Source organism: Plecotus auritus (genome assembly GCF_963455305.1).
Source record: "Plecotus auritus genome assembly, chromosome: 8".
In the NCBI taxonomy this organism is placed as follows: Eukaryota; Metazoa; Chordata; class Mammalia; order Chiroptera; family Vespertilionidae; genus Plecotus; species Plecotus auritus.
Window position 1 is genome coordinate 173,404,717 of NC_137782.1, and position 18,636 is coordinate 173,423,352.

General features: G+C 56.9%; 1 protein-coding gene across 2 annotated transcripts; it reads left to right on the plus strand.

Moving 5' to 3' along the window:
* The first annotated feature begins 6,987 nt into the window (after positions 1–6,987).
* On the plus strand, positions 6,988–15,000 carry ODC1 (ornithine decarboxylase 1). 2 transcript variants are annotated; one of them, XM_080684534.1, is made up of 12 exons: positions 6,988–7,166; positions 9,724–9,836; positions 9,928–10,058; positions 10,313–10,486; positions 10,618–10,790; positions 11,011–11,145; positions 11,273–11,354; positions 11,518–11,601; positions 12,530–12,692; positions 13,240–13,352; positions 13,443–13,657; positions 14,529–15,000. In XM_080684534.1, exons 3-12 carry the CDS (start codon positions 9,957–9,959, stop codon positions 14,668–14,670), a joined length of 1,383 nt encoding a protein of 460 aa, XP_080540660.1. In that variant the 5' UTR covers positions 6,988–7,166; positions 9,724–9,836; positions 9,928–9,956; the 3' UTR covers positions 14,671–15,000. The 2 variants fall into 2 exon arrangements, with proteins under 2 accessions (XP_080540660.1, XP_080540659.1); XM_080684533.1 differs by having other exon boundaries at positions 7,161–7,418.
* The last annotated feature ends 3,636 nt before the right edge of the window (positions 15,001–18,636 follow it).

An 18,636-nucleotide genomic window follows, 5' to 3' on the forward strand; every position in this document is an offset into this window, starting at 1 on the left:
ATCAATGATGAGAAAGAATCATTGATCGGCTGCCTCCTGCACACCCCCTACTGGGGATCGAGCCCGAAACCCAGGCATGTGCCCTTGGCCAGAATCGAACCTGAGACCCTTCAGTCTGCAGGCCTGACGCTCTATCCACTGAGCCAAGCCGGCTAGGGCTGTGAGTGCCTTTAGAGCTACCATCCTAGTGGATAAGCCTATGCAGCCCGCTGTCCAACAACCAACAAAGTGACGCTTAGACGCCCAGGCTGCCAGCGGCAGACAGACTGAGCGGCTGGCTGGCACGGGCGCTCCCTGGCGCCCCCCAGGTGTGCAGGCTAAGAAGGACGGGGCACGAAGTGGGCATGGGGCCCGTACGGCCTGTGGGTGATTTAGAAAACCCGGATACAACCCACTGCATACCGCTCTGCTGGCTCTTCTCCCTGTGCCCCTCAGCTCTCAGCAGGTGTCTCTGACAACATGCTCGCCCTGCCAAGCCCCTTTGTCCCCGACAACTGCTGAGGGTATGCGTGCGTGTTAATGACATCCGTGGAGCCCACTCCCTGCGGCTTGCCCTCGCCTGAACGTCGGATCCCGCACCGCACTTCCCCCGGAGGACTCCCAGCTCCACCGTGGCCCCCGGTTCCCACGGGCCGGGGGACGTGAGTTCACTGTGGGATTTCTCCTGGTTTCCAGTCCTTCCGCGGGCTGGCCCTGAACGGCACACCACCAGCTCCCTGGCCAACAGGTTCGGCCCTGGCGGAAGCCTGGAGGCTGGGAGGCGCCGTCCCGTGTGGCTGCTCCCTCTGCGCGGTGCCAGCCCCCCGCCGCCCCCCCCCGGGTCAGCGCCTCTCTGGGGTGGTACCCACTGGACAGCCCGGCGACCACAGCTCTGCGGGCCCTCGCCCCCTCTCAGGCCCTTCCCTGTGAGTGGCAGCCGCTTCCTGAGCGGTGACATGTCATCCTGTCACTGGCTCCCGTGTTCAATGCCCCCCTGCCCCCGTCTGCCTGCTCAGGCCGGAGTGACACAGGACATGCCAGCGGCAATGTGATGTGCTGTCCGCGTGGCTGACTGCCTTCTGGGGTCTCCGGAGCTGCTGTCGGCCAGGATCCAGGGGGGCTGATGGCAATGCACGTTGAGGCGAGCTGATTGTGTGCACAACAGAGGAGTGACACGCGGGGGCCGGCTGCCGCCCCAGGGGGACCCCTCGGCCCTCTCCCCTCTGAGCTGGACGTATGGGTGGCCCACCAGGCTTGTGCTTGCCCTGGTGCCTGGCCCCTCCCCACTCACCCTCGCCCTGCACAAGCCTTTCCCAGCCCAGGCTTCTCCGGGGGCTGTTTCTAACCGCAGCGCGGAGCTCATGGGCCACCGTGGCACCCTGCGCGGTCACGGTCCCGGTGTCAGAACACACCGGAGCCCAGGACAGGGCCCAGCGCCGTCTGGACCGTGAGCTCATCTCCTTCTCCTCGGCAGCCGAAGGGCCCGGCCGGCCCCGGGGCTCACGTTTGCAGGGAGACCCGGAGCATCCTCTCCGGATGCGCAGCCTCTCGGAGCCCAGCTGCCCCGTGCCCAGGCCCCTGGGGCTCCGCCCAGCGTGACCTCACAGCAGGCCCTTCGGACTCGGCGGGAGTGCGGAGCTCAGGCCACCGGTCAGGGCACACGCCTCCCAGAAGCCTGGGTTGTGCAAGGCCCGCCGTGTGCTGTTTCCTAGCGCTCGAAATCTGGGGCTTCCCGAAGGTGGGGCCCGCTCGGGTGGGGCTCCAGCAAAAAACGGGGCGGCAGCAAACCCAGCAGAGGTGCTGCGACATGCCGGGTCAGAGGCGGTCACCCGGAGCCTAGGAGAAAATGAGACAGAGGCCGTGTTTCCTGTACGTCGGCTGGAAGGTGGGGCTTCACTGGGCCTCACGGCTTCCCTGCGGGTCCCCCAGCGCCCAGATGCAGCCAGCGGGGTCCCCTCGCCCAGCCTGGCACTGGCACGCGGGCGACACTCAATATAAACGTGTTGAATGAATCGATGACCAAAGGAAGAACGTTTAGAATATTTTGTCCCTTTCATTTTACTTTTTAAATTTATTTCATGGAGAGAGAGAGAGAAACATCCATGATGAGAGAGAATCATGGATCGGCCGCCTCCTGCACGCCCCACACTGGGGATCGAGCCCCCAATCTGGGCGTGTGCCCTGAGCGGGAATCGGACCCTGACCTCCCGGTCCCTGACTGGATGCTCCCGCACGGAGCCGCGCCGCCTGGCTGTCCCTTTAGGTGGCACACGGGAGAATCAGTCACGTGGCAGGCAGCCGACCACGGGGTTCTCAGGACTGGTCTCGACTGAACGATATTGATTGTGCTGGGCCCGGGGCCAGAAACGGGGCGTGCGAACATCAGTGAATTGCGGTCTTGACTTCACAGGGAGATGGAGGGCAGAGGAGGGGCGCGGCCAAGGTGCCCGCTGGGTAGCCCCTGCTGTGATGGCAGCGGGCAGGGTGGGCTGGGGAGGTGAGCAGGCAGCCGGGGAGCCTGGGGGCCAGGCTAAGGCGTTTGGACTTTATCCTGTAGCCCAAGGGCCACAGGGAAGGTTTAACGTGAGTGACGGAGTCAGATCGGAACCTCCTTTCCTGCCGACGGCCCCCACGTGAGGAGGGTGGCCCCCGCGTGAGGAGGGTGGCCCCCGCGTGAGGAGGGTGGCGTGTCTGAACGCGGGCCCCGCACACGCTGGCACTGGTTTCAGTCCGGTGAGAAGGCAGCTGGGGGCGAAGGCCCCGCCGAAACCCTCGGCCCGTCCAGTGCCCTGCTTCTCAGCCTCGGGACAGAGGCCGCCTCTGCTCTCTCTGCCGTGTGCTGTGTGGCCAGCGACCCGCCACAGGGAGGCCCCAGCCCCAGCCCCTTCCCGGAGCCACACAGGGCGGGGGCCAGGCGGGTGGGGCAGTGGTGCGGGACTTCTATGACCTGGGCGAGGGGGTTCCAGCAGGCCCTTTCGGGGCGTCCCTGATGACGCGTCTCTGATGACGCCCGTGTTGCTCAGAGCGGAGGACCTCCCGGAAGCTCTCTGCGCCCGGGGCTCCTGGTTTGCAGGTCGGCAAACATGGCCTTACAGGGCGGACTGGATTTTTTGGAAACGCCTAAAGCAATCCAAGGCCGAGGCTGGCGCACGGGAGAGCGATAGAGCTTTGAAACACTATTTTTTGGTCAAACATCCACACGTGACCAGGGTGTCCCATGCCTGTTGGCCGTAGTAACCAGGTGTCCTGAGTTCCGGCAGGAGAGGTCCTGACCACCCAGGGCCCCAGGTGGCTGGGTGTCATGAGCCACTCCCCATAGTCAACAGGATTTTTGTTAGTCCTCACCGGAGACTATTTTTCCATTGATTTTCAGGGGGAGTGGAAGAGAAAGGGAAAGACAGAAACATCGACCGGAGAGAAACATCGATTGGTTGCCTCCTGCACGAGCCTGATCAGGGCCCAGGCCGGGGAGGAGCCTGCAACCGAGGTCCGTGCCCTTGACCGGAATCGAACCCGGGACTCTTTGGTCCGCAGGCCAGCGCTCTATCCACTGAGCCAAATCGGCCAGGGCATCCATAGTTAACTTTTTAAAATATCTTAATGTTGAAAGTATCACATATGTCCCCTTTCCCCCAACCCCCCAATGACCCCTTCTAGCCTGCCCAGGCCTTCACCACACTATTGTCTGTGCTCATGGGTTATGCATATCTGCATATCAGTTCTTTGGTTAATCTCTGTGCTCATGGGTTATGCATATCTGCATATCAGTTCTTTGGTTAATCTCTTCCCACCCACCCACCCACCCCCACCCAACTCTTACTGTGCTTCTGGGAAGAAATTTTGTTTTGTTTTGTTCATCCTCACCGAGGATATTTTTCCATTGATTTTTTAGAGAGAGTGGAAGGGAGGGGAAGAGACAGAGAGAGAAACATCGATGTGAGGGAGACACATGGATTGGTTGCCTGTGCCCAACTGGGGCCGGGGAACGAGCCTGTACTGAAGTAGGAGACTTTATTAGAATCCAACCCAGGACCCTTCAGCCTGCAGGCCTGCACTCTATCCACTGAGCCAAACTCGCTAAGGCTTGGGAAGAAATTTGGTGCAGAATATGACCACAGACAGAACAAAAACCCATTTTCCAGGAAGTTCTCAATGCTGAATATTCCAGTATCCAGAATACATGGACACATAAATGCTTGCTATTTCTTTCCAGCAAATATGACTCCTTAAATTTGTAATCACCATATACCTTTATAAGCCCTTTCCTGTAAATAAATTAAGAAAAAACACCTTCATTAGACGTGTGGCCTCATTTTTGGTTTAAAAAATGTGGTCAGGGCTCTCTTTGTGAAGAAGTCAGAGATTCTTAGATCAGCCTGCCAGAGCCTCCGTTTTCAATCAGTCCAATCAGGCGTGAGAGCATCTCACAGAAAGATCCCGAGACCCAGACAGGGGAAGGGAGCCGGGGCTTCCTGGTGAGCTGGTGCCGAGAGGAGCTGACAAAATTGCAGTTGGTCCCAGAACTCAGGTGGGGTGACTAAGGATGCAGGTCCCATTGGCAAGGTTCACATGCCTTTGGACGGTTTTGCTCACTTCCTTTACTCCTGCAGCACACATAACATGTCACCTCCAGCCCTGGCCAGTGTCTCCCAGTGGTTAGAGCATCAGCCTGTGTACTGAAGGGTCTCAGGTTTGACCCCTGGCCCGGTGGGGGCACGTGTGGGAGACAACCAATGGATGCGTCTCTCTCACATGGAAGTTCTCTCTCTCTCTCTCTCTCTCTCTCTCTCCCTCCTTCCCTGCCGCCATCTCTAAATATCAACTTCTGGATGTTAGGAGGCCCCGCAGAGTTTACAGGGACCTGCTGCTTCCTTTTGGAGGAAAACGCAGTAGGGGAGGACAGAGTCTGCTGAAGACACGCAGAAAGGCGTGGGCCGGTGCATCTGAGTGAGGCCAGGCTTAGTCACCACGGCTTTCCATTCTCAAATCCAGGTTAGTAACCCAACTTCATGACTCAGCCCAAGGCCAAGGCCTCCGAGAGTCTGCCCGCCGGCGGCAGGGCCAGCCTTTGGGGAGCAGCATTGCCTCCTTCCCTCGCCTCTGTTTCCCCGTCTGAGTCAGATGCACCGTCTGGGCACAGCCTGGCCTCCGCGGAGCGAAGTGCAGCCTGTGGGCAGAGAGTTTGCATGTTTGAGGTTAGGGGCAGACAAACCACCTGGGTCCTGAATCAAGAACTGAACTCTGGGGTTAATAGGGGGTGGGGTTGGGGTGGGGGTGGAGGGACATATGTAATACTCTCAACAATAAAGACTTTTTTTAAAAAAACGAACTTTCACGGCCCGGCGTGGCTCAGTGCTTGAGCATCAACCTATGAACCAGGAGGTCACGATTCGATTCCCGGTCAGGGCACATGCCCTGGTTGCAGGCTCCATCCCCAGTGTGGGGCGTGCAGGAGGCAGCCCATCGATGATTCTCTCCTATCACTGATGCAGAAATCCCTCTCTCCTCCCTTCCTCTCTGAATTCAATACAAGTATGTTTTTAAAAGTTCCTTCAGCCCCTCCCTGGGGCCAGCAGTGGGGGCCGTATACACCCAGAGAGGTGCTGTCCTCCAATGGGGTTTCCAGCTCAAGGGGTCCACCACTTGGGGAGCTCCCTTGTCATGAGTTAGTTTTATTTATTTTTTTATATATTTTATTGCTTTTTTACAGAGAGGAAGGGAGAGGGATAGAGAGTTAGAAACATCGATGAGAGAGAAACATCGATCAGCTGCCTCCTGCACACCTCCTACTGGGGATGTGCCCGCAACCAAGGTACATGCCCTTGACCGGAATCGAACCTGGGACCCTTCAGTCCGCAGGCCGACGCTCTATCCACTGAGCCAAACCAGTTAGGGCGAGTTAGTTTTATTTACCCGTAGCAAATAAGGAGACAGGGACTCATGTCCTAAACTCTGCCTCCCTAAAGGGAGGCTTAGCCCCTGCTTATACAGGGTGTCCCCCAAAAATGTATGCACACTTTAACAGCTGATGGCTGAATTTTGAAAATGAAAGGTATTTTAAGAAACACTCGCTGCCTTTATAATTATTCAAAGCGTGTCTATACGTTGTTGGGAGGGACACCCTGTACATGCCATGTGGTCTGTTGCCTGTTGATGTCTCCCTTGCAGTTGGCTACACTTGACCCTGTTGGATTCCGGTCAAGCTGACCCAGTTGAAGGCTGATCTGCAAAACGCTGTGCTACATTTTAACATTTAGCAAGACCCGCCCAGACCCTGAGACTCTGGGGCTGACTCTGGCGGCACTGGCTCCGCTCTTAGGACCAGTCACTTCCTACCGGGCCTCTGCCCTGTGCACTCACTGCTAGGCCTCGGGGCGCCGGCACTTAGGCAACTGTCCACGCGGCCAGCCACCGCGCCGTCCGCGGGCACAGGGCAGTGGCGCCCCTGGTGGCCTGCGGACCCCTTACCTCCCACCCCTTCTCCGGACGCCCGGCCCCGCCTCGGGCTGGATGAAGCCCGGCGTGTACTTCGCGTGTCCCCTGCTGTCGGCCTGCCCCTTCTGGTGGCGACAGCGGCGGCCGAAGCCTGGCCAGGCCCCTTCCACGGGAATGGAGGTGGCGGGGTCCACGTGGCCCGCTCGCGTCCGATTTCCTTTCTCTGCCCAAGGGCCGGGGGCTTTTAATGCCAGGTGGAGGGACAGTTTTGCGTGGCGCGGCCGCTGGAAGTCGGCGGCGGCTCCTGGCCCAAGGCTGAAGGTCCAGCGAGCGGCGGGTACTCAGCACCCCGCACGGACGGAGGTAGCGCCCGCGGGGTCCCTGCGGTTCTCTGCGCGTGCGCGGACCTGCCTCGGGGTCGCAGGGCCAGAAGGAGCGAGGCCGCCGGTGGGGGCGGGGGCGGGACCTGCGGGACCTGCGGGGGCGTGCGCGTGCGCAGACCTGGCAGATGGCGCGAGGCCGCCGGCGGGGGCGGGGCCTGCGGGGGCGTGCGCGTGCGCGGACCTGCCTCAGGGCCCAGAGCGGTGCGAGGCCGGGGGCGGACCGGGCGGTCCTGGGCGGGGCTGACGTTTAGCCGCCCGCGCCCCCCGCCCCCCGCCCATCCTCCAGGCCCCGGTTGGCCGCCGCCGCCGCGCTCCGCCCCCTCCCTGGGAGGACGCCCGGACGGAACCGATCGCGGCTGGTTTGAGCTGGTGCGTCTCCATGACGACACGCGCGGCGCTATAAGTAGCGGAGCAGCGGCGCGTCGGGCTTTGTCAGTCCCCTCAGCCTCCGCCGCCGCCGCCGCCCCTCTGCCAGCGCTCCGGCGCCACTCGGGCCGGCGGTCTCCGCGGGAGGGAGCGAGGCGGCGGGCGGCCGGGCGGGCGGCTGACGGGGGCGGCCGGCGGTCCTGCGCGCTCGGCGGCGACTCCATGGGGTCGGCGTGAGGCGTCCGGCGCTCCGAGGTGAGAGGGGCGCCGGGGGGCGGGCGGGGGCGGCCACGTGTCCTGCGCGCCGGGCCGGAGGCCGGGACAGACCCGCGCCCGGACCTGCGAGGGACACGTGGTCGCAGAGCCGGCCGCCGGCCCCTGACCTTGTGGACCGGTGCCCGCGGGGCCCGGGTTCCCGGTGACGCGTGCCGGCCCGTGCCCTCCCCGCGGCGCGGCCGTCCCGGCCTGGGCGTCCCGCCTCGGGCAGCCGGGCTGCGGGGCCCCGCCTCGCCTCTCGGGCACCACGGACTTGGGGTTCTGAGCCGGAAGCTGTTGGGAGGCCCGTTGGTCCCTTCAACCGCTGTTTTCCTTTTTTAAACCCACGTGGCCCGCCGGGCGGCAGGTGCAGGTGGGAGCGCCCGCGCCGCTGCGGAGACCGGGCTGCCGTTCTGCCGTGCGTCCGACTTTGGCTTTAGGTTGTTTTTTGCGCGGTTCGTCGCTGCGTTTTGCTCTCTGGACAGAGCAAAGGGCCCGATAGAGAACCGCGAGGGCTGCCGGGGCCGAGATAGCCGGTGGTGGCGGAGGATCAGTGCCGGCCAGCCGGCCCGGAAGGTCCGTTTAAGGAATCGCAGTGACTTAGTGATTCCAGAGAAGCCCGAGCGTTCAGGTCCCAGCTCCGGCGCAGGTTGGACGTGGAGCCCACCCCTAGGCTTTCAGAAAAGGCCATTGCGTCCGAGAAGCCTAAGTAATGGGTGCAGGCGGGGGAGCAAGACCTTAGAAATGCGGGGAGAACAAAGAATGTGTGGACCTGATCCAGACCTGAGACCGGGCGGCAGTTAGCCGACGGGTGTACCGTTTTCATTTCTGTTGGAATCAGCCCCTCTCTCTCAACACGAGCCAGTGGGCCGCCAAGGCTCTCCTGGCAGGAAGGTGCCGCCTGGTGCCTGTGGACTCGTCCTTTTAGGGAACTCGGCTACACGGAGCGCCTGGAGGGAGGCGTTCCTGGTTAGACTTCCCTATGGCCAGGTGCTCAGAGCCTCCGAAGAGACAGGAGAGCAGCGATATATTCAAGAGAAAAACGTCCCAGGTTTAAGCCTGAGCATTGCCTTGACGATAGATATTTACCAAGACCCTAGTTAACCCAAGCCGTCACCGCTCCCGCCCCTGATGTTCTTTTTTTAAAATATATATATATATTTCTTTGTTGATTTCAGAGAGGAAGGGAGAGGGAGAGAGAGAAACATCAATGATGAGAGAATCATTGATCGGCTGCCTCTTGCACGCCCCCTACTGGGGATCGAGCTCACAACCGGGCATGTGCCCTTGACCTGAATCGAACCTGGGACCCCTCAGTCCGCAGGCGGACGCTCTATCCACTGAGCCAAACCGGCCAGGGCACGCCCCTGATGTTCTTTATACACTAGTAGGCGGGAGGTATTTGCTGGCCTCAGTCCGTTGCGCTGCCGGAGGGGTGAGATGGGAGGTGGATAATGCCCAACAGTCACATTCGGTGGAGAGCTGAAACCAGCCCTGCCGGCACGGCTTTGGATGGATGGCAGGCCCGTCCCCCTGGGTCTCTCATATGCCCCGTGCCAGAGCAAGCTGCGGCCTCGAACCATTGCCCGGCCTCTGCCCATAGGCTGCAGGCACTGAAGCAGGTTGCACAGGGGGAAGCAGGCTTACCTGGCAGGAAGTGAGTCGGTTTAAATAAGTAACATTCAGACAAGTGTCCTTCACCAGGGTCATAGTTTATGAAGTCCAAGGACAGTGGCTCTGATTGGTACCAGCTTTTTGCTTACCCATAAGTCATTTATGCTTGCTTACTTAAGCAAATATTGCAGATATTAGAGTGCCTGTGGGGATTCCCAGAATTGCTCATTTAGTAGGCAACACTAGTCTAAGAATGCTGATTTTTCTGGTCAGCTACAGCCACTGCAATATATTATGTTGATTTGAAGATGCAGTTTTTAAAAATACATGCCCACCCTGCAAATAAAATTAGCTCATAAAATTCCCAGGAGATTTGAGCACACTCTGTAAGTTGAGCCCTAGATGTTTCCATGATATGATTCTGTATAATTTAAAGTATAATTCTGCCCGATGTACAGTCCTCTGTATGGGGTTTCAATGCTGCTTAAAAATAATCTGAGGTGTTGAGTCTGGTGTCCTCAGATGCTGTAGAGGTTTGTGGGTTCATAACTTATACCCAGGAGTAATAGGGTTCCCAAACCCAGAGGGAGCTGTGAGGTGTCTGAGCAGCCCTGCTGCCTGGGTGGGCGCCGTTAGGGCCTGGTGTGTCCACTTGATGTGTCCTAAGGGGGCAGCACATCTGTGTTACCAGGCATTCCTGCTGCTGCACCGAGAGGACCCGTCTCCCGTGGACCGGGAGTTCCTGGAGAGCCGCGTCTGAACAGCTGGCAGTAATTTCCCAAGTCCCGTCTCTTCATTTTCCTTGTAAGTATTCTTGGCTGTTGCACGTTAGTCTTGTTCAGATGACTAAGTATTTAATGTAATTTAATGAGTGAATGTCTCCACCCTCTTGCAGTGTGTAGCATTTCGGAACATCCAGAAACCATGAACATCGTTAGTAATGAAGAGTTTGACTGCCATTTCCTCGATGAGGGCTTTACCGCCAAGGACATCCTGGACCAGAAAATTAATGAAGTCTCTTCTTCAGTAAGTGTATGGAGTCCGTGCTGGCAGCGTCGCCGGGGCAGTGCGGCCCCTGGGGGGGACCTTCCGTGGGGTCTGAGGAAGTGTGGTGGCACTTGGTGTCTTGGTGGGGAATTTAGAGTTTAATTGGCTGCGGATCGTCCAGAATAACAGTGATACTCACGTCGTTGGGTGACTTGAGGGTGATGGGAGAGATGGGGGGCCGCGGGTGCACACATTGTTTACGGCTCGTAAGCTCTGTGCGCCCACTCCTGTAGGACGACAAGGATGCCTTCTATGTCGCGGACTTGGGAGACATTCTAAAGAAACACCTGCGGTGGCTAAAAGCGCTTCCGCGGGTCACCCCCTTCTATGCAGTCAAATGCAATGACAGCAGGACCATCGTGAAGACCCTGGCTGCCATCGGGACGGGCTTTGACTGTGCCAGCAAGGTGAGCGAGACGCAGCTGCATCGTTTCCTGGGCAGTAGAGGGGGGTCGGGGCGTGATGGGGCAGCTCCCCGTGTTTCTGTGTCCTGCACTATTGCCTGCATGTGTACGGTGCAACATCTCTTCTGTCTCAGACTGAGATACAGTTGGTGCAGAGTCTTGGGGTGCCTCCAGAGAGGATCATCTATGCAAACCCTTGTAAACAAGTGTCCCAGATTAAATACGCCGCCAGTAACGGAGTCCAGATGATGACTTTCGATAGCGAAGTCGAGCTGATGAAAGTTGCCAGGGCACATCCGAAGGCAAAGTGAGTTCCTCCACGAGAGGGCGGGGTGGGAGACGGGATCTGTGTGTTGTCGAACAGGCTCAGATGTCCAGGTGCTGGGTCAGAGCAGCGTGGGAAACGGCTTACAGCCACTTGGTTAAGGAAGCCGTGTTAGCTCCCACCAGGGACCAGAGCCCAGGAGACCGTGTGGTGAGCACGTGCGTGGGCCGCCCTGTAAAGTCGGTGCCCCTCTTGCTTCTAGGCTGGTGTTGCGGATTGCCACCGATGACTCCAAAGCAGTGTGTCGTCTCAGTGTTAAATTTGGTGCCACACTCAAGACCAGCAGGCTTCTCTTGGAACGGGCCAAGGAGCTAAACATCGATGTCATCGGTGTGAGGTGAGAGCGTGGGGGGTGGTTAGAGGCTAAGATAACGATAGACAATGCACGTTTTACAGTTTGTTCCCCGCCGTGAACAGTTACCTCCAGAGGTGATAAAGAGCGTCTTCTCCTTTTATCGCCCCAGCTTTCACGTGGGCAGTGGCTGTACTGACCCGGAGACCTTTGTGCAGGCCATCTCCGACGCCCGCTGTGTCTTCGACATGGGGGTGAGTGTGGAACCCTCAGTGTGCGGTGGGCAGGGCCGCAGAACTAGGCTCAATTCTAGAATCAGCCTTTTAGGAGGCCTCACTGCAGAGGCTCCAGCCCCCTCCGTTCTTCATGGCCTGTTGTTACACATGTCGCTGTTTGACCCCATTTTCTTGCCTCTAGGCTGAGGTTGGCTTCAACATGTACCTGCTGGATATCGGTGGTGGCTTTCCTGGATCTGAGGATGCAAAGCTTAAATTTGAGGAGGTAATTCATAGCAAAACGGACATGCGGTAGCTGCTCTAGCACGTCCCCTAGTGGAGTACTTCACAATGCACGTGTTTTAGCTGATAACCAGAGGGACTGACTAACATGAAAAGAAATGTCCTGAGCGACGTTTGTGCTATTTAAAATTGTACTTAGTATTCTTTGGTTTTCTAAGACGTGAGTCAATTTCTAAAATGTCTCGGGAAACAATTAAGAAATGTTGCTGTGATGAGAGAACACTGACTTTAGTACAGCAAGTGCCCACTATGTCATTAATAGGTTCTGTGACTTTAAATGAGACGACTTGTAACAAAACAATTGCTTTCTCCTTGGCTAATGGATATACTGAGGGTTCAGTTCCTATGGCTGCTCATCGGTGTTACAGCAGAATGACAACATTTGAACAAGGCGACATAACTGGGGGACCTGCTGTTCATCTTTATACCAAATGTGCTTTGCTAGAAGTCGCATTTCCTCTCATTAAAACATTAAGTGTTTAGTCACTTAGGAAGTTAAGCCCCATTAAGTGGTGTTGAAGTTTATAAAATATCCACATTGTTACTTGTTCAAATTCTGTGAGGTTGACAGAAGAGAGTTTTATCCTGTTGGCATGTATTTGCTAGATAAAAATATTTGGGGCGCTCTGACCCCTCAGTAAGTAGTAATACATTGTTTACCGTGTGATGAAATCGTCCCTGTAACATCTAGAGGATAGGAGGGTGTCAGGAGGGGAATCCAAGTGAAACCGTGGGGTGGGGTACGCAGCTGGTTTGGAGGGGCAGTGTTTATTTTTGCTGTTGCCTGGTGATAACCTGCTGAGGCTGTGCCAACGTTTCTATCACATCAGAGCACTGCTCTCTCCACGCCTGGGGCCCCTGATGGCTGACTGCTCTTGTCTGTCTGTCTGTCTGCCTGCCTCACTCCGCAGATCACCAGTGTAATCAACCCAGCCCTGGACAAGTATTTTCCATCAGACTCGGGAGTGACACTCATCGCGGAGCCGGGCAGATACTATGTTGCATCAGCTTTCACGCTTGCAGTTAACATCATTGCCAAAAAGCTGGTCTTAAAGGAACAGACGGGCTCTGATGGTAGGTGTAAAGGGGAGCTCAGTGCACCTGTGAGTGAAAGCTGGTACAGAAGGTGGTCACTGAGTCAGCAGATGACTGGATCAGAAAACTATGGTACATCTACACAATGGAATACTATGCTGCCATAAAAAAGAAGGAATTACTACCATTTGTAGGCACCTGGATGGAATGAGAGAACATTATGCTAAGTGAAAAAAGCCAGTCAATGAAAGAAAAATACCACATGATCTCACTCATTTGGGGATAATGAAAAACAGTATAAACGGATGAACAAAAAGATAGATACAGAGGCAGTAAAGCATCAAACAGACTGTCAAATTACAGCGGGACGGTTAGGGAGAGGTGGGGGAAATAAGAGATCAACTGAAGGACTTATATGCATGCATATAAGAGTAACCAACGGATGCAAAACATTGGGGGGTGAGGGCATGTATGAGAGTGGGGTGGGGGGGGCAATGGTAAGATATGTACACATAATTTTAATTAAAAAAAATTAAAAAAAATAATTTAAAAAAAAGGTGGTCACTGAGACTGATCTGCTTTCTAGATGAAGATGAGTCGAGCGAGAAGACCTTCATGTATTACGTGAATGATGGAGTATATGGGTCCTTTAACTGCATCCTCTACGATCATGCGCACGTGAAGCCCCTTCTGCAGAAGGTACCTCCGATCAGCGTACTTACTGTGTGCGAGGGAAGGTGGTTGGTCATGGTGAGGGTGACTAGGTGCGTGTCTCTCTCTCTCATGCAGAGGCCCAAACCAGATGAGAAGCACTACTCCTCCAGCATCTGGGGCCCGACCTGCGACGGCCTCGACCGCATCGTGGAGCGCTGCGGCTTGCCCGAGATGCACGTGGGGGACTGGATGCTCTTCGAAAACATGGGCGCCTACACCGTGGCGGCTGCTTCCACTTTCAACGGGTTCCAGAGGCCGACGATCTACTACGTGATGTCAGGGCCCACATGGTTAGTGCCAGTGCGTGTGTGTGGGCCTGATAAGAGAGACCTTGGGGCGCTCCCTCCAGGAGCCCCGCACCTGTCTCTCGCCCTCTTCCCCTACAGGCACGCAGCTAAAGGCTAAGGGCTCCCACAGGACTTAGAAGCGGGGCAGCAGGGGCAGCTCGTGCTGGGCTAACCCTGAGCCTGTCTCCGAGGCCCTCTTTCTGCCTTCTCAGCCCCACCTGGTCCCTCTCGTTGCTGCTTCTGTTCTAAGCCCTTCTTGTCCTAAGCCCTTCTTGTCCTAAGCCCTTCCTGGTTTTGGTGTCCCCAGCTTTAGTAAATGTACTTTTTGGGGGGGTGGGGGGGGGAAGGGAATAGATACCTTCTTAGATTTATGCTCTTATCTTACTCTAATTGAAAGGAATGATGTTGCTTGATTAAATAGAACATTTTTAAGTTTATTTTCTCCCTATTAAGAGAGATGCTCTAGAATAGATGCTAGAAAATTTGGAGAATACAAATGGGTGGGAAAATCTCTCCAATAACTGTTTCTACACGTGGGAATCCATGTTTCCATTTCCCCAGAGGACTGGAGAGTCGGTGAAACTCCTTGGACACGCTTTTCTGATGGGCATTTCTGTGTCAAGGTTTTCCCTCACCCATAACCATTAGAAAAGTCTGGTTAAGCTATTTCTATGTGGCGGGAATATTAATGAGTGCACGTGACCTGTGGTTTCCTTATTACCCAAAGGATGGTTCTGGAGAAACGCTAGCTTTAGAAATACTGAGGTGCTCCTCCTGGCAGGAACAGGGAAGTAAGCGGGCTCCTGAAGAAGTTAGTGGGAGCTGCTCGGTGTGGGAGACCCGGGTTCCTCAGTGTGCCCCTTCTCTCCCTCAGGCAACTGATGCAGCAGGTCCAGAACCGGGACTTCCCGCCCGAGGTGGAGGGGGACGCCGGCGCCCTGCCTGTGTCCTGCGCCTGGGAGAGCGGGATGGAGCTCCTCCCAGCAGCCTGCGCGTCAGCCCGAGTTAACGTGTAGACGCCATTCCTGTAGCTGTGACGCGAGTGTAGCTTGACTTAAGGATTGGGGGGACCACTTAACTTAATGATTGCTAGTTTGAAATGTCTTTGTAAGTGGGGGTGACACAGATGGAACAAGGTGGAAGGCCTAGGCGACGGGCTCACACTTACGTGTTCCTATGGAAACTTTGAATATTTGTTTTATATGGATTTTTATTCAATTCTCAAACGTGCTACTGCAGAGCGCCCCTCAGCTGCCGGGCAAGCATTTGTAGCTTGTGTGTTGGCAGAACCAGCCGAGGCGGAGTGCTGTGACCTGTTTCACCAATAAAGTACCTTGGAAATTGGGCGCTGGGAGGTCTTCAGTGTGTCCGTCCACACGCCGCCTTGCCTGTGCGTCTACACGTGGGAATCCATGTTTTCACGTCCCTAGAGGACCTGAGTCGGTGAAACTCCCTGGACACGCTTTCCTGTTGTGGGCGTTTCTGTGTCGAGTCCCCGAGTCCTGCATGAAGTCTGCTGGGGGTTCTGGAAGGGAGTAGGTCCAGCCCCAGGCAGCTGGAGGGAACAGGATGGGTGAGCAAGGCCACGTCTGCCCTAGTGGCTCAGCCCGCCCGAAGGTCCGCAGGAGCTGGGACTGCAATGCCCAGAGCCCCTGGTGACTGACTGGCCTCTCCTGTCCCAGCCAGTGCCCAGGGGAGGTGCACGAGGCCCCGGAGCCCTGCCCACAGAGCAGGGCGTTCCCTTCCCACCTGTCAGCACTCCCCAGGCAGGTGCCAGGGTTACAAGTGAGGAATGGAGTGCAGCCTTTGGCAGTCCACTTAAATCCAGCAGCACTGTGTGTTGTAGATCTTTGCCTTTTTCTCTGACCACCACGTCCCCAAAATCAGCAGGCCCATACACAGGCGGCTGTACCAGCACCCACGGCCCATACACAGGCGGCTGTACCAGCACCCACGGCCCATACACAGGCGGCTGTACCAGCACCCACGGCCCATGCACAGGTGGCTGTACCCAGCACCCACAGCCCATACACAGGTGGCTGTACCCGCACCCACGGCCCATACACAGGTGGCTGTACCAGCACCCACGGCCCATGCACAGGTGGCTGTACCAGCACCCACGGCCCATGCACAGGTGGCTGTACCCAGCACCCATGGCCCATACACAGGTGGCTGTACCCGCACCCACGGCCCATACACAGGTGGCTGTACCAGCACCCACAGCCCATACACAGGCAGGTGTACCCAGCACCCATGGCCCATACACAGGCGGGTGTACCCAGCACCCACGGCCCATACACAGGCGGGTGTACCCAGCACCCACGGCCCATACACAGGCGGCTGTACCCGCACCCACGGCCCATACACAGGTGGCTGTACCAGCACCCATGGCCCATACACAGGCGGCTGTACCCAGCACCCACGGCCCATACACAGGCGGCTGTACCCAGCACCCACGGCCATGCACAGGTGGCTGTACCCAGCACCCACGGCCCATACACAGGCGGCTGTACCCAGCACCCATGGCCCATGCACAGGTGGCTGTACCCAGCACCCACGGCCATGCAGAAACAGCAGCTTCTTCACCTCCCCCCTGGCCATGTTCCTTGCCCACCCTTCCCCAGGGGTTTGGCTGGGGTCTGCGTTCAGCCAGGCTGCCGCGGGCCCTTGTCCACTGTGACTGGTGTCCCTGTAAGAAAAGGAAGCAGCACCTGGTTGCTCTGCCCCCGGTGGGCCCAGCGCTCCTATAACTTACAGTGTCGGTTTCTTCTGTGGGTGTGGTTCCCTCACTTTGGGCTCCGATTTTTAAAAAGAAGAAAAGAACACCATCTGCAGGTGGCTTACCAAAACTCCCCGGCGTGTGGTGTGCCGACCCTGCACTCGCCGAGGCAGGGCCCTGCGCACCCGGAGGCGGGACTCCCTCCGGGCACCTCACGGTCTGCTCCATGGGCTCCTCAAGCAGGATCTGTGGCCCGATCAGTTTGCTCAGCCATTTACACCTGTTGCGCTCTCCCTGACTTCTTACCACCCTCTCCATTCTCGGGTGCATGTGGTGCGCAGGTGAGGGCATCTGTGTGAGAGGGAGACACGTATTGCTGCCCAAACTCACCATAAACAGATGGCGTGTAATGTGAATGTAAAACCGTGCAACCCGTTTTATGGCAGACACCTGTGAACACGGCCCAGCTTCCGCGGAACCAGGCTGGGAAGCTGTAAGAAGCGCTCGGAACGGTAAGCAGCTGCTAACACTGGAGCCGATGTCTGGATTTTCCACGAGAGCATTTTTATCGAAAAAAGAGTCTAATGTAAACTCCAGTTTTAACCTGTAAGCTGAGAAGAGCCAAAGCTGAGATGCCGAGTGGGTGGTGTGACTCAGATCGAGGAGGGCCACTTGGGTTAGTGAACGCTCCGTCAGCCGCTTGCAGGACCTCGGATTTCCCGACAATGATTTTTCACTGTCTGCTATTTTGTTGTTGTTAATCCTCACCCAAGGCTATTTTCGCCATTGATTTTTAGAGAGAATGGAAAAGAGGGAGAGAGACAGACAGAGAAACATTGATGTGAAAGAGGTACATCGATTGGTTGCCTCCAGCATGTGCCCTGTGTGGGGGGAGGCAGGGCTGGAGCCTGCAACCCTTGACCAGAATCAAATCCTTCAATCCACAAGCCAACGGCTCCAACTGCTGGGCCAGCCGGCTAGGGCTGACTACTATCCATTTAAATGTTGGCTCCTGCCACACTGAAACATGCCTGCGTCTTCCCACGTAATGATGATGCTCCGAGAGTGGTGGAGCCTGGTGGGGGGGGGGGGGGGTGCGGGGAGGGCATTGACAGAGTGGAGGGTGACCCTGCCAGGCCCCGCAATCAGAACCCCCTGGGTGCCAGCCTGGACCAGCCCCTTCCCCAGCCTCTGGCACAGCCCAGGCCACGGCCTGAGCGGGAAGCAGATGCCGTGAGTGACAGCTTCAGCCTGAAATGATGGAAATCCTGGAGCTGAGAGGTGCTCTCCGCCGGGCAACGGGACCAGAGCTCAGCGGGGATGAAACTGTGAGCCAGTACAGACAGGTCCCTCGAGGCCCTGGGGCCTGAGGCTGTGGGCATGGACACGCCCACGTTAGGTGAGCTTTAGGGCGTCATTGTAACGTGAGCCGAAACTTGCTGAGCTCGGCTGCCAGGCCCTGAGCGGGAGCCCTTCCCCAGGGAGCTCGCCCACCCCGCGGCAGCCCTGCAGGCGCCTGGCTCACGTTCCACGGAGCAGGGAGAACCCCCGGGCTGGCAGACGGAACTCACGCAAGGGAAGCCCCCTGGAAGCTGGCCAATGGGGAGCTGGCTTCAGAGCCCAGACCCCTGCTGTGCGTCGATGGCCTAACCCCTCAGCCCTATGGCCCCTAAACCCATCACTTTTCTTTTAAATCCTCACCCGAGGATATTTTTCCATTGATTTTTAGAGAGAGGGAAAGAGAGAGAAACATTGATGTGAGAGAAACACATCGGGTGCTTGCCTCCTGCATGCGCCCCAACCAGGGCCTGGGCCAGGGAGGAGCCTGCAACCAAGATACATGCCCTTGACCGGAATCGAACCCGGACCCTTTGGTCTGAAGTCCAATGCTCTATCCACTGAGCCAAACTGGCCAGGGCCAGATCCATCGCTTCTAATTTTTTTAAATTATTTTTCTTTCTTTTTTAAATATATTTTTATTGATTTCAGAGAGGAAGGGAGAGGGAGAGAGAGCTAGAAACATCAATGATGAGAGAGAATCACTGATCAGCTGCCTCCTGCACGCCCCCTACTGGGGAATCGAGCCCGCAACCTGGGCATGTGCCCTGACCTGGAATCGAACCTGGGACCTTTCAGTCTGCAGGCCGATGCTCTATCCGCTGAGCCACACCAGCGAGGACTAAATCCATCGCTTCTAAAAAATATACATTTTTATTGATTTCAGAGAGGAAGAGAGAGGGAGACATAGAAACATCAACGATGA